Raw genomic sequence first — 14,487 nt, forward strand, 5'->3', positions numbered from 1 at the left:
CCAGCATGGCTTCTGGAAAGGAAGGTCGTGCCTCACGAACTTGCTGTACTTCTTTGAGGGAATAAACAGCCAGATGGATAAAGGGGAATCCATAGACATCATTTACCTTGACTTCCAAAAAGCCTTTGACAAGGTACCTCATGAACGACTGCTTAAGAAGCTGTGGTGCCACGGGGTGCAGGGGGATGTCCACCGATGGATCAAACACTGGCTGGCAGGCAGAAAACAGAGAGTTGGAGTAAAGGGCCATTACTCAGACTGGCAATGGGTCACGAGCGGAGTTCCACAGGGGTCGGTGCTGGGACCGTTCCTGTTCAATATATTTATTAACGACCTGGAGACGGGGACGAAATGTGAGATTATTAAATTTGCGGATGACACCAAACTCTGCAGCACAGTTAGAACCATGGAAGACTGTGAAGACCTGCAAAGGGACCTAACGAGACTGGAAGAGTGGGCAAAAAAGTGGCAAATGAGTTTTAACATAGAGAAATGTAAGGTCATGCATGTAGGGAAAAAGAACCCGATGTTCAGATACAAAATGGGGGGATCATTGCTAGGGGTGAGCAACCTTTAAAAAGATCTGGGGGTGATGGTGGAATCAACATTGAAAGCATCGGCACAGTGTGCAACAGCCTCAAAGAAAGCAAACAGAATGCTGGGTATCATTAAAAAGGGTATCACAACCAGGACGAAGGAAGTCATCATTCCGCTGTATCGTGCAATGGTGTGTCCACATCTGGAGTACTGTGTCCAGTACTGGTCGCCGTACCTCAAGAAGGACATGGCAGTACTTGAGGGGGTCCAGAGAAGAGCGACTAAACTGATAAAAGGTATGGAAAACTTTTCATACGCTGACAGGTTGAAAATGCTGGGGCTGTTCTCCCTGGAAAAGCGGAGACTTAGAGGAGACATGATAGAAACCTTCAAAATCCTGAGGGGCATAGAGAAGGTAGACAGGGACAGATTCTTCAGACTGTGGGGAACCACAAGTACAAGGGGTCACTCGGAGAAACTGAGAGGGGACAGGTTTAGAACAAATGCTAGGAAGTTCTTTTTTACCCAGAGGGTGGTTGACACATGGAACGCGCTTCCGGAGGTTGTGATAGGCCAGAGCACATTACAGGGGTTCAAGGAAGGTTTAGATAGGTTCCTAAAGGATAAGGGGATTGAGGGGTACAGATAGAAGTAGAGGTAGGTTAGAGAAATGGTCAGGAACCACTTCACAGGTCATAGACCTGATGGGCCGCCGCAGGAGTGGACCACTGGGCGCGATGGACCTCTGGTCTGACCCAGTGGAGGCAACTTCTTATGTTCTTATGTTCTATCCATAAGAAACTAATTGAACTTGAAAACTTCTCAAGAACACAGAATTTAAGATTAGTAGGGCTTAAGGAAGGATATGAAGGGAAAAACATAATTGCCTTTCTTGAAGAAATAATTCCAAAACTCCTGCCAATTAAAACACAAACTACATTTCAAATTGAAAAAGCACATAGACTGGGAAAAAAAACCTTCACAAGGTAAGCCTAGAACAATCATATTTAAATTATTTAGATTCCAACATGTTATGGAAATTAAAAAGCGACAAAAGAAACTAAAAACTTAACTTACAAAGACTCTAAGTTAATAATAATTCCAGATTTGGTTAGAGAGACAGTGCTTTTAAGACAAAGATTTTTACAATTAAGAAAATCATTAAAAGAGATTGGGGCAAGATATGGTTTGTTTTATCCATCGCAAATGAAAGTCACACATAAAGACAAACTTTACATCTTTAATGATCCAGATAAACTCAAAGAATTTATTACTGCCCAAGAGATACCCATGGAATACCAAATGAATATAGTTTAAAATGGATCCCCCCCCCAAAAAAAAAAAGAAATACAGAATTGAATAATTCAACAAAGAAAACTAAATATTTGTTTAAATAATTTATTTTTGTAATCTAAAATGGCCACTGGGGAAAAAAAAATCTGTTAACAGAATAGATTGCATAGAACTGAACAACTCTTTTGAATGTATGAATATTCTAAAAAGCTGCAACTTATCTGCTGATGTTTGGAAAACCTGGAATGGAATTCTGATGTTGACATATTCCACTTCTAGAACAGAGAAGATCCTTTGTGATGGAAATGAAACTTCAGCTGGCAGGAGATGATTGATGAATGTGAGAATCTTGTGCAGAGCTATGGAGGAGGAAAAAGAAACGGTAGAATACACCTGAAGATATTGTGGAGAGAGATGATACAGGGAAATTCCGGAGATATTCTTGGAGTAAGATTTTGTTCCGAGGGAGGGGGATGGTGGAGAGAACGCAGGAGAGGATGTGACTCTATGCTGCGAAGGTCGGAAGTAAGCGGCTGAGGCGATTCCATCCACTTGCTTCCTGTTTCCGATGGGAACTTTCAGTCCCGCTGAATTTGACAATACTTTTTGATGCTGAAGGAATTGTTCTGTTGATTGCATGATAATCCAGAGCGGCAAAAGAAGTTCAACACGTGTCTTGGATATGCAAGTCAGCAATTCCCGCTGGGTATGAGCTTACCCCACTACATCCATTCCGAATTGGATCCCGAAGTACACTCAGATTGCAGCTCCCCCTAGTGTCCCTCGAGTTTCTTCAAGTATGAAAATAAAACCTCTGGTGTTTATAGATGCAATTGATAGACAATGATAAAGCTTGGAATGGTGTTTATATGCCCCTTGGATGCCTAATATCAAGTCCTGTTTCCTCTAGATATATATAGTAAGATTATTGAAGTTCACATTCATTAATCCCTGATCTCTGGAGAATTTTAAAAAACCAAAGTCAGAAGAAAGAAAGGAAAGGAAAACAGAAGAAGGAGAGTGAAGAAAATAGAAAGGAAAGAAGGAATAAAGGAAGGAATTTAAAGATATTTTTATGGTTGAAATGGACAAAAGGATATAATTATTGTGTTGTAAAGGAATAAATATTTGGGAGATATCAAATATAGATTTCCTATATCTTATGGATTTATATATTTGAATTATGTGTTTACCAGTGAACTAATTTTAAATTGATATACTATACAGATGATAAATAGTTAATTGGATAAAATACATATAATAGGAAAGATATAACTAATTTAATTGACATATTAGGACAGCTTAAATAATCAGAGGTTTCAGGGGAGGGATAGGGGAACTTGCCTAATCCTATGTCTTCAAGTTATTGTATAATAATATGGGGGGTATATGGGAGGGATTAGGGTTGGGTTTTTGGGAATTAATATCTAAGAAAATGAATAATAAATCTAGGGAAGAATGGAAAAATTTAAGGGATATGAGTATAAAAAAGGTTACTATATGATACATTATTTAATAAGATCCATGTGTTATTAATATATTTATTGAATGATGATTAAAATATATTCTCTAAATGTAAATGGTCTCAACCATCCGATAAAAAGAAAAAAAAACACTTTTATTAAAAAAAAACAAAATGTAGACATATGTTATATCCAAGAAACTCACCTGTCAACTATAGAATCAAAGAAGCTAGAATGTGACTGGGTAAAACACTGTTTTTTTGCACCAGCTAGAGGGAAAAAAGCTGGGGTAGCAATACTTATCAAGATGAAAAATGCAGATCCATCAGGAAGATGGATCCATGTGGACATTGTAATGGGAAATACTACTTTGGTACTGTTTAATGTATATGCACCTAATTCGAACCAAATTGAATTCTTTAAGAATCTACAACAACTATTAATACCACTGGCTGCTTCTAATCTAGTTGTGGCTGGGGATTTAAATGCTGTGATAGATCCGTTTTTGGATAAAAAACCTAGTAGATATGTGAAATCTTTAGGACTTAAAAATTCGGTACAAAATTGTGATTTGCATGATATATGGCGAATATTTCATTTTAATGAACGGGAATTTTCTTTTTGCTCCCAAGTCCATACATCTTTTTCTAGAATATTTGTTTCAGGCTCCTTAGTTCAACAAGTAACACAAGCCTCTGTTGATCCAATCATTCTATCTGATCATAGAGGGGTATGGATCAAAATGAACTTAATTGATCAAATTAATAGTAAAGCAATATGGAGATTTTATAATACATTGCTTGCAGAACCAAATTTTGTTGAGAGAATTCAATCAAAAATATATGAATACTTTCAATTTAATAATACTGAAGATATCTCTATAGAAACAATTTGGGATGCATTCAAAGCTACCGTAAGGGGAAAAATTGTTTCCTTTTCAACATTTACTAAAAAACAAATTATAAAACAATTTTCCAATCTTGAACAAGAGATTAGAATCAAAATTGATTAATAATTGGGACAATTCTACTTTACAAGAATAACTAAAAGTTAAAGGGAAATACAATGAGATTTCTTCTAAAATGATAAGAAAAGACTTATTCTCTTAACAAACAATGTATTATGGAAATTCAAATAAGGCGGGAAGACTATTGGCAAAAAGAAGGATTAGAATTTCTAAATTTAATTAAGGGACCAAAAATTCCTGAGCATATAAAAGAAAGTTTGGAAAAGCCAATATCAATAAAAGAATTACAAACAGCATTGGGGTTCCTTAGAGTTGGATCCGCTCCAGGTGGTGATGGTTTCACAGTAGAATTCTATAAATCTTTTCAAATTACCCTTTTACCATTGCCATCTTGAAGCAGGGACTTTAGATCACTTGTTATTCTATTGTCCATATATACTAGAATTTTGGAAATCAATTTGGACACAGTATTATTTGGCATGGAAATGAGGGCAAAGAAACAAATTTCCTCTAATAATAATAAATTATTGCTCATTTTAACAAGGGTTGCCATTCAACAGATCACGTACAACTGGAAAAACTGGAATAGACTCAATTAATGTTTCTGGTGGAACTCTGTGTGCCACATATATAAAATGGAAAGGGCATTAGCTGTCCAAAAAGGAAATTATAGCAAATTTCAGGATGAGTGGAGGCCATTGATAGATTATTGCAAAGAGTAATGGCGGAATAGAAATCTGTAATGTAATGTAATGTAATTAAAAATATTCTTCCCTGATAATATATGACATATGGGGGAGGGAAAATTTGATTATATAAAATGAGGGGGGGTACAATATTTTAGGATGATACGATCAAATGTAAGAATTCAAGTGTTTTTAAATGTTCAATTGTTAATCATTTACTGTACTTGATTTTAAGATATGAAATGAATAAAGATTTTTTTTTAAAAAGGATATATTTAAAAATAGCACTTACAACTTTCAATAAAATATATAAATAATATTTTCAACCCCCCCCCCCCTCTTATTTCAATATAATCAAGAAAGCAATCCCAATATAATATCTCCCTCCCACCTCCTCTCCCTGGATGTGTAAATTCTAATCAGGAGTAAAGGGAAACATCATTCAAGTAGTATCAATAAAGTTAGTCAATGGACCCCATACCCATTTAAACCATTTATTACCTCCTTGCATAAATATCATTTTTTCATATCTATAAACTAAACATGAGTGCCACCAAAAAGTAAAATTCAAACGATCAAAATTTTTCCAATTTTTTGTTACCATTTGGATGGCTACCCTAGTCATAATACCCAACAGTCTATTTTTATGTTTATCTATTGGTGGCTTATATTATTATAAAACAACCAAGTCAATTGTTGATTATCAATAATTATTACAAATTTACCTCGCATTACAAATCCAAAAGTGTTTTCTTCTTTAGGTAATGTGACTTCCACTGTTTTAAAGATGATACTACAACCTTGGACGGCTGTCAAAATAAAAACATAGAGATCAATACTCATAAGCACTTATGCAACTGATGGAGGTGGCCATATAACCCTCTAAAACATCTGTGGCATTTAAACAGATAATTATGGAAATATAGGGGTCCTTTTACTAAGGTGTGCTAGCTGTTTTAGCATGCGCTAAATGACAACGCGTCTGCTATATTCTATGGACGCGTTAACGTTTAGCATGCGCTAAAATGGCTAGCACGCCTTAGTAAAAGAGGGGGATAAATTGTTATGTAGTCAAAATTAGCTCTCCAAAATGGGGACAGGATTTGGGGCATACTGAGGGTGGCACCACTTGAATGTAAAGCTTATAAGTAGAAGTATTCAGTTGCTAAAACGTGGTTATAGAATACTAGCTTACAAGGTAAAATATTTTCCTAAATGTTGGATATACACATGTAATTACAATAGTCTAATCTAATCTTCCATTTGTGAGTCGCACAAACCTATACAAGCTCAAGATGACAGATCAAAGAGGAAGAGGGAAAAGGAGTAGGGGTGGGGGGCACAGAGAAGCAAGGGGAAGGGCCTAGAAGGAGGGGTGCTATACAGAAGCTGACACAGTTAATTGTCAAAGAGGTGGGTCTTCAGGTTTTTCCTGAATGTGGTGTAGTTGTCTCCTTCCTGATTGCTTCTGGGTGGTCATTCCAGGTTAGCATAGAGAGGAAAATTCACTTGTAGTGAAGGTATTTTGTGGATGGCAGGTTTAGTTGAATTCTGTTAAGGATACTTCTTGATGTCGACCAAGCAATAGAGAATAGTTGGATGTGGTAGGCAGCTGAGTTTCTGTACAAAATCTGGTGTAGGATATATAAAGTTTTGAAGTTTATTTGGGATGATATTGGGAGCCAGTGTAGTTGTCTGATGAAGGTTGTGATTGAATCATATTTCTTTAATTTGTAGATTAGTCTAATGGCTGTGTTCTGGATGAGCTGTAGTTTGTGTTCTGGATGAGCTGTAGTTTGTGAATAAGAGTGGTGTTGATACTTAGGTAGGCGGAGTTGCAATAGTCCAGTTGAGGTAAGACCATCATCTGAACGATCAGAGCAAAGTGATGTGGGTGGAAGTATGGTCTTGTGAGTCACAGTCGACGCATAGTGCAGATGGTCTTTTTCCGAAGGTTAGAGATTTGTGGTTCCATTGTGAGAGTGTCATCTAAGATGCAGCTGAGTACCTTGCTGGATTTTTCCATTATGAAAGTGATGTCTGATGGAAGAGTGAGGTTAGTCATGACGTTCTGTTGTGCAGTGCGGAAACCAATAGCTTTGGTCTTGGTGGCGTTCAGTATAAATTACACCTATAAAGCTATTCCTCCTCCTTTTCTTCCTACCCTGTCTTTTCTGAACAGATTATAGCCCAATATAACTACATCCCAGTCATGGTTCTCTGTGATCGCCACTATATCCAAGTCCTCTTCTTCCATCACAGTTTCTAGATCCAGAATCTTGTTTCCCATACTTCGAGCATTAGTATATGCCAGTGGTTCCCAAACCTGTCCTAGGGGACCCCCAGCCAGTCAGGCTTTCAAGATATCCCTAATGAATATGCATGAGAGAGATCTGCATATAATGGAAGTGACAGGTATGCAAATCTCTCTCATGCATATTCATTAGGGATATCTTGAAAACCTGACTGGCTGGGGGTCCCCCAGGACAGGTTTGGGAACCACTGGTATATACTGCTTTCCAGACATTGCCCCTTTTTTCCATCTGTGTAGAGCAGGGCTGCCCAAGTCCGGTCATCGAGATCTACCAGCAGGCCAGGTTTTCAGGCTATCCGCAATGAATATGCACGAGAGAGATTTGCCTGCACTGCCTTCTTGGTATGCATATCTCTCTTTCCTGCGTGTTCTCTCCTGCCGGTAGATCTCGAGGACCGGACTTGGGCAGCCCTGGTGTAGAGGTATTCAGTGATTTACTTACCTGAGGGCTTATACTCACCTAGAAGCTATGATCACCCTGCCCCATCACTTCTAGTTTAAAGCCCTCTTCAGTAGATTAGCCAGCCTGCTGGTGAAGACACTTCTTCCCTTCTTTGATAGATGCACACCATCCCTACTCAGTAGCCCTTGGAAGATCATCCCATGGTTCAAGAAGCCAAAACACTCTCGACAACACCATCCACGTAGCCACGCATTCATGTCCAGGATGTGAGCTTCCTCTGCTTTGGCCTTTACCCTCGACAAGAAGGATGGATGAGAATACCACCTGCGCACCCGACTGCTTCACCTTCTCTCCCAGAACCACAAAGTCACTTTTGACACATTCGCAGGGGACCTGGCAGTATCATTAGTGCCAATGTGAATGAGCAGCATCAGATAGTAGTCATCAGGCTTGATGAGTCTCGGCAAGCTCTCCGTAACATCTTGGATTTTGGCACCAGCATACAGCATACCTCTCGTGACATCATGTCTGGTCTGCACATGGATGCTTCTGTACCCCTCAGAAGGGAATCACCAATTACCGCTACCTTACACTTCCTAGTGGTCATGGATCCAGTACTAAATGCCACATGGTCCATAGGTAGACCCGCTCTTACTATGAGAAACTAGGCAGGGTTGGACTTGACTAGTATCTGGATGGGAGACCACCTGGGAATACAAGGTGCTCTAGGCTGAGGGGCCCTATGTGGGCAGCAGTGACATAGTGGAGCCGCACACTGCGCAAGAGAAGGCAATGGCAAACCACTCCTGTACTCTGCTGTGAAACATCACAGGGTGGATTCCTCACTGTGCATGTTTCTATGAGTCAGTGGCCAACTTGATGGCATAATCCATTCAATGCCCATTAGTGCTCACCAGGGGTGGACTGACAGTGGTCTGCGCCCCTGGACACTAAGGATCATGAGCTCCTAACCACTTTTAAAAAGTATTTAATCTATATGGAAGCTAAAAGAGAGTGGGTCCCCTACTGTTGTGGACAGTTGTTCCAATGGTCTGTATGCCCCTGTTGTTCCAATGGTCAGTCTGCCCCTGGCATGCACTAAGCTTTAGTAAAAGGACTCTAGGTGAATACCTGAGGCAATAAAGATAAAATGACTTGCCTAAATTGCAAAGAGTATTAGTACAAAAAGCAGCATTTGACCCCCAATTTCATAACAATATAAAATAGCCATACTGGATCAGACCAATGGTTCATCTAGCTCAGCATCCTCTTTCCAAAAGTGGCCAATTCAGATCTCTAATACTTGGCAAAAAACCAGGTACTTGGTTGACAGCCCCTTACTCAGACTACTGGGCCACACATTGTCTACAGTTCAGGGGTAATTCAGTCTCTAGATATGTATCATGTGTAGCAAACAGTGCCAATTAGTACCAAATTATGACCTTGATTTTTGTTTCTGGAAACTGGAGTAGAACTCCAAATTTCTTTCAAAAAGTAATAATTATAGTTACTACAGAGTTGAATTTAAAACAATGACCAAGAACTGAACTGAACTGAAATAATTTGTTATATTATCACAATCTAGTTGAGTCTCTAGTTTCTCTGTCAGAAGTAACAATAAGTAAGTTTATGTGTATTTTGAGGAGAGGATTTTCATAAGAGGAAACCTGGGAAGTCTGTTTAAAACATACTTGTAACGAATATACCTAAGGTTACCAGATGTCCAGATTTTCCCGGACATGTCCTCCATTTGAGGACATGTCCGGAGTCCATCTGGGTTTTGAAAAACTTCCCAACAAAATCACGTTGGGAAGGGGCATCTGCGGATGCAACATGGTGATGTCACACGTGCGTGTGATATCATTGCATCAATTCTGCGCATTGTCACGATCCTAGCCCTAAAGCTGGACTCGTGCCTGGCCGTGATAGGACCAAGGTCACCCCTAACATACAGAGCACTAAGGAAAGAGATAGGGTAGTGAGCAGTAAGAAGGAAATTACTGACTGCCCCTTTAAGTCTAAAAAAATCCAGTTGCAGGGAGTGGAGGTGGTTAAGAGGAACAGCTTGGAACAGCCTCTGAGACACACCTCTCCCTCTGCTAGTCCCCAGCTGAGGGTAATAAGCAAGAGTGCAGCTAAACCTAAGAGGGCAGTGCAACCAACTCCTCCCCCTGGGAGAACAGGGTGTGGGAAATTGTGCAATTTAGAGGCTGCCCTGAGAAGGAAAAGATCAGTCTTTCCTGGGCCAGCTACAGGAGAGGACTCTCCTGATGGAGCACTGCAGCCCCAGGATATTGAAATGACTGAGGCTGATACTGACCTTGGAACCAGCCAGCAGCCAGTACTTGAACCCATGGACTGGACACAGACGGAAGGACTGCCTGAAGATTGCGGCATGGACTGGAGTTAAGTGGCAGGTCTGTGCAGTCTATATTATAGCTGGGTTAAGCTAAGGAGGGGTTGCTCAAGGCAAGCTGCCTTGAGAATATAATGAGGCTGCTACTGCTGTGTTCATTTGGAACAGGGAAAGAAAAAAAAAACGTTTGTTTTGTTCCAAGTGCTGAATGACTGAATACCTGAAGTTTTGAACTAGGTTTTGAATGGGTTAAGATACCTGAGGGAAGTAAGGAACCTTGGGGAGAATCCACTTACCATTTGGGTGGGTTAGTGGAGCCATTCATGGCATTCTGTTTTACAGAAAAGTTTAAAAAGGTGGATTCACTTACTCCCCTCCCCCCACATCAGCTTAGCTAAGCTGATTGGGAGCAAGCCAGCAGAACCACAGGCTTGCATGTAGCTCTATCAAAAGGGCTGGCTTTATTGCTGAAGACTTGGTGAAGTTTGAAGGCAGCAACATTTGTGGACATTTACTTAGACCAGCTAATAACAATGATTTTGGGACTATGTGGATTATTTACTTACCTGAAGTAAGGTGGTAACTGAGCTCTTTTGATTTGAGCTCTGTTTTGCTTTGTTTAGTTGCTGGACTATCATTGTTACTTGTGGAGCCAGGTCCAGTTGTGCATAGACTCACACATGCCACAATAAATGACTTTATTTTTGAACCAAGATTTGATGTTTCTTTGATAACCATTATAGTTCCAGTGTTGGCAAGGCTGTTCCAGCAGGACTTCCTACTTGCAGGAAGCACGTGAGGGCCTCGTTGAAGTGAGCAGAGTCCGGGATTGCTGAGGACGCAGGTACCGGCTCCGCTACAATTGGTATCAGTGGTGGGATATAGCGCCTCCTGCTGGACACTGGTGGAACTTTTGGGGAAAAAAAAAAAAAAATTTAAAATATAGTGGGAAAATTTTTTTTTTTCCATGGACTTCAGCTAATTTGTTGTTTTAGCTTATTTTGTTAGTTTGTTGTGTTGGTTCCTGTCGGTGAGGAGCTGAGTTCCAGGCGGCTGCGACCAGGTGTGCGGAGGAAGCACAGGACCACAGTGATCCGGCTGACACTTGCGGTGGGCCAGAAGTCGGAGAAAGATCCAGGAGGCGGCGAACCTATAAAAGAGGACAAAAACGCAGATAAGCGACTGGGGGCCAAGGAGGCCTACAATCCAAAGGCTGAGACTCACCTTGCTCTCTGGTAAGAGACGTAACCAGGGGGGGGTGAGGGAGATTGACTACCCTTGTATTGTGGTACCGCACTTGGGTTGGTCTTTCTGTTTGTTTCTTTTTGTAGGCTGCCCGGCACGATGGACCAACAGCAGCTGATTGCTTTCCTGACCGCCGAGGGGCAAAATCAAAGCAAAGACCTACAGGCTGTACTCAAGGCGACCCAGGACTTATGGGAGCACAGCCAGGAACAAGCCAGGCAGCAGCACAATGAACTTGTGATGGCAATGGGTGAGCAGACCAAACTATTAGCTCAGCTGCTACAGTGCTCCTTCCCAAGTACAGCCGGTGGGCCAGTCCAGAGACTGGTAGCAGAAAGGACTACTTCCTTAGAGGCCCCTGAAGAAAGTAAGGAACAGGCCCGGGGGGATAAGAATACAGGATCCCAAAGGCCGACCCATAAAACGGGGTGGTCCAAGCCCAGGGAGGTCTCACGGAAGGGGCTACGTTGTTTCTGCTGTGGGAAAGTGGGGCATACACAAAGATTCTGTAAAAAGAAAAGAGATTTTGTGTATGCCCGGGGACTAGCGGACAAGCACCCTAGGGAATATCGGGTGAAGGTCCTGGTAGCGGACAAAGAAGTCTTAGCTCTGGTTGACACAGGCGCCGAGCAATCGGTGGTGTCAAGAAAACTGTGGGAAGAGCTAGGTGAAGGCCCAGGCACAGTGATGGAGAAGGTACCCATAACTTGTATTCATGGGGAGGCCCATGAATACCCTCTTGGACACCTGAACCTTCAATATAAAGGAAAAAAATCTCTCTTACCAGTGGCCGTATTAGATTCGGTGCCTTACCCCTTAATATTGGGACGGGACTGGCTAGTACAGGCACAGACAGGGAGGTTCAGCGGCGGTGAGAGACAGGGAGGATATGTGTTGGGCACTCAGGTAGAGGGAAGTATAATTGATGCTTCAGCAAGGACACGCAGATCCCGAGCGCAGAAAACAAAACAGTGGAAGCCTACAATTAGGTGGGCCCCACTGTCGGACCAGGCCAGGGCTCCCACACGGGCATACCCTAGGGCCGCGGGTTATGACCTGTATGCTGCTCATGACCAAGTTATCCCGGCTAAGGGAAGGGCCCTGATAAAAACCGACATTCAAGTGTCTCCCCCACCAGGTGCCTATCTTAGGGTAGCACCAAGATCCGGATTAGCATTAAAACAGCTAATCGATGTAGCCGCCGGGGTCATTGACCCAGATTTTAGGGGTAATGTAGCGGTGCTACTAGTCAACCATGGTGACAAAGAGTACAGAGTGCAAGTCGGGGAACGAATTGCCCAGCTAATCTGTGAACGGATTTGGCACCCCAACCTAGCACAGTGGTCTCGCCTCCCAGAGACAGACAGGGGGGAACAGGGATTTGGATCCACAGGGGTAGGGACTCCGGAAAAGGGAGCTCGCGCTGACTTAGGTCCCCTCCTGAGGGAAGAGAGTGAGGCTGCTAAGCTAGCCGACTTGGACGCGGAGATATTGAAATTAAGGGATGAGCTGACATCTACACGAAGGGATTGGGAGGCCAAGCTAAAATTGCAGGTAGAAGCCAAGTCTCAGGCGTGGGAGGATCAGTTAATGAGGAATAGGCAGCAGGCTAGGGATGAAAGCACTGCCCAGTGCCAGAGAGAAGCGGAAAAACTGGCTGGTCTCATGGCGCAGGTGACCGCCCAACTGGAATTAGTCCAGGGTCAAGTAAAAGAAAGTCAGGCTCAACAGCAGGCGATCCAGAATAGTGTCAGGGAAATGGAGAACACTTGCGGTGAGCTAACCACCAGAACTGGCACGACAGAAGGTTGGGTGGCAAGGCAGAGATTGCAAGAAGAACAAATAGAGGAACACACTCAACACTTTGAGAAGGTCCTAGATACGTTTAAAGGAATGGATCAGGATCTTGAGGCAGTGAGGCAGCAAATTGAAAATATGCAGGAAAAAGAGTTAGGAGGTATAACTCAGGTTATATCAGCATTGGCTCAGAGGGTGGATGGTTTGGAAGGGGCCAAGAGTCAGGTTGATGGGGCTTTAGGAAAACCATACCAGCCACCGATCTTGAGATGGCCCGAGGACTTTGAGGACCCCGATCCGCCAACCTTAGAGCTAGCTAAAAAATTTAATAAACCAAGGAGACGCTACTAACGGGATATCCTGTTTGCTCAGATGGTATTGTCAGACTTAGTGACAATGTAAGAAGGGAACCCCCTTTTCTTTAAATTAAAGGACAGTCAAAATTTTAGGGTGGGAGTATGTCACGATCCTAGCCCTAAAGCTGGACTCGTGCCTGGCCGTGATAGGACCAAGGTCACCCCTAACATACAGAGCACTAAGGAAAGAGATAGGGTAGTGAGCAGTAAGAAGGAAATTACTGACTGCCCCTTTAAGTCTAAAAAAATCCAGTTGCAGGGAGTGGAGGTGGTTAAGAGGAACAGCTTGGAACAGCCTCTGAGACACACCTCTCCCTCTGCTAGTCCCCAGCTGAGGGTAATAAGCAAGAGTGCAGCTAAACCTAAGAGGGCAGTGCAACCAACTCCTCCCCCTGGGAGAACAGGGTGTGGGAAATTGTGCAATTTAGAGGCTGCCCTGAGAAGGAAAAGATCAGTCTTTCCTGGGCCAGCTACAGGAGAGGACTCTCCTGATGGAGCACTGCAGCCCCAGGATATTGAAATGACTGAGGCTGATACTGACCTTGGAACCAGCCAGCAGCCAGTACTTGAACCCATGGACTGGACACAGACGGAAGGACTGCCTGAAGATTGCGGCATGGACTGGAGTTAAGTGGCAGGTCTGTGCAGTCTATATTATAGCTGGGTTAAGCTAAGGAGGGGTTGCTCAAGGCAAGCTGCCTTGAGAATATAATGAGGCTGCTACTGCTGTGTTCATTTGGAACAGGGAAAGAAAAAAAAAAACGTTTGTTTTGTTCCAAGTGCTGAATGACTGAATACCTGAAGTTTTGAACTAGGTTTTGAATGGGTTAAGATACCTGAGGGAAGTAAGGAACCTTGGGGAGAATCCACTTACCATTTGGGTGGGTTAGTGGAGCCATTCGTGGCATTCTGTTTTACAGAAAAGTTTAAAAAGGTGGATTCACTTACTCCCCTCCCCCCACATCAGCTTAGCTAAGCTGATTGGGAGCAAGCCAGCAGAAACCACAGGCTTGCATGTAGCTCTATCAAAAGGGCTGGCTTTATTGCTGAAGACTTGGTGAAGTTTGAAG

General features: G+C 42.4%; 1 protein-coding gene across 1 annotated transcript in view; it reads right to left on the bottom strand.

The window, feature by feature from the left end:
• The window catches only part of GRIP1 (glutamate receptor interacting protein 1), a 399,879-nt gene that overhangs the window by 210,304 nt on the left and 175,088 nt on the right, over nt 1-14,487 (bottom strand). Inside the window, 1 exon segment of the mRNA XM_033958481.1 lies at nt 5,672-5,755. Within this exon segment, the coding sequence (XP_033814372.1) occupies nt 5,672-5,755 (84 nt within the window).

Source organism: Geotrypetes seraphini, chromosome 9, assembly GCF_902459505.1.
Source record: "Geotrypetes seraphini chromosome 9, aGeoSer1.1, whole genome shotgun sequence".
Classification (NCBI taxonomy): Eukaryota; Metazoa; Chordata; class Amphibia; order Gymnophiona; family Dermophiidae; genus Geotrypetes; species Geotrypetes seraphini.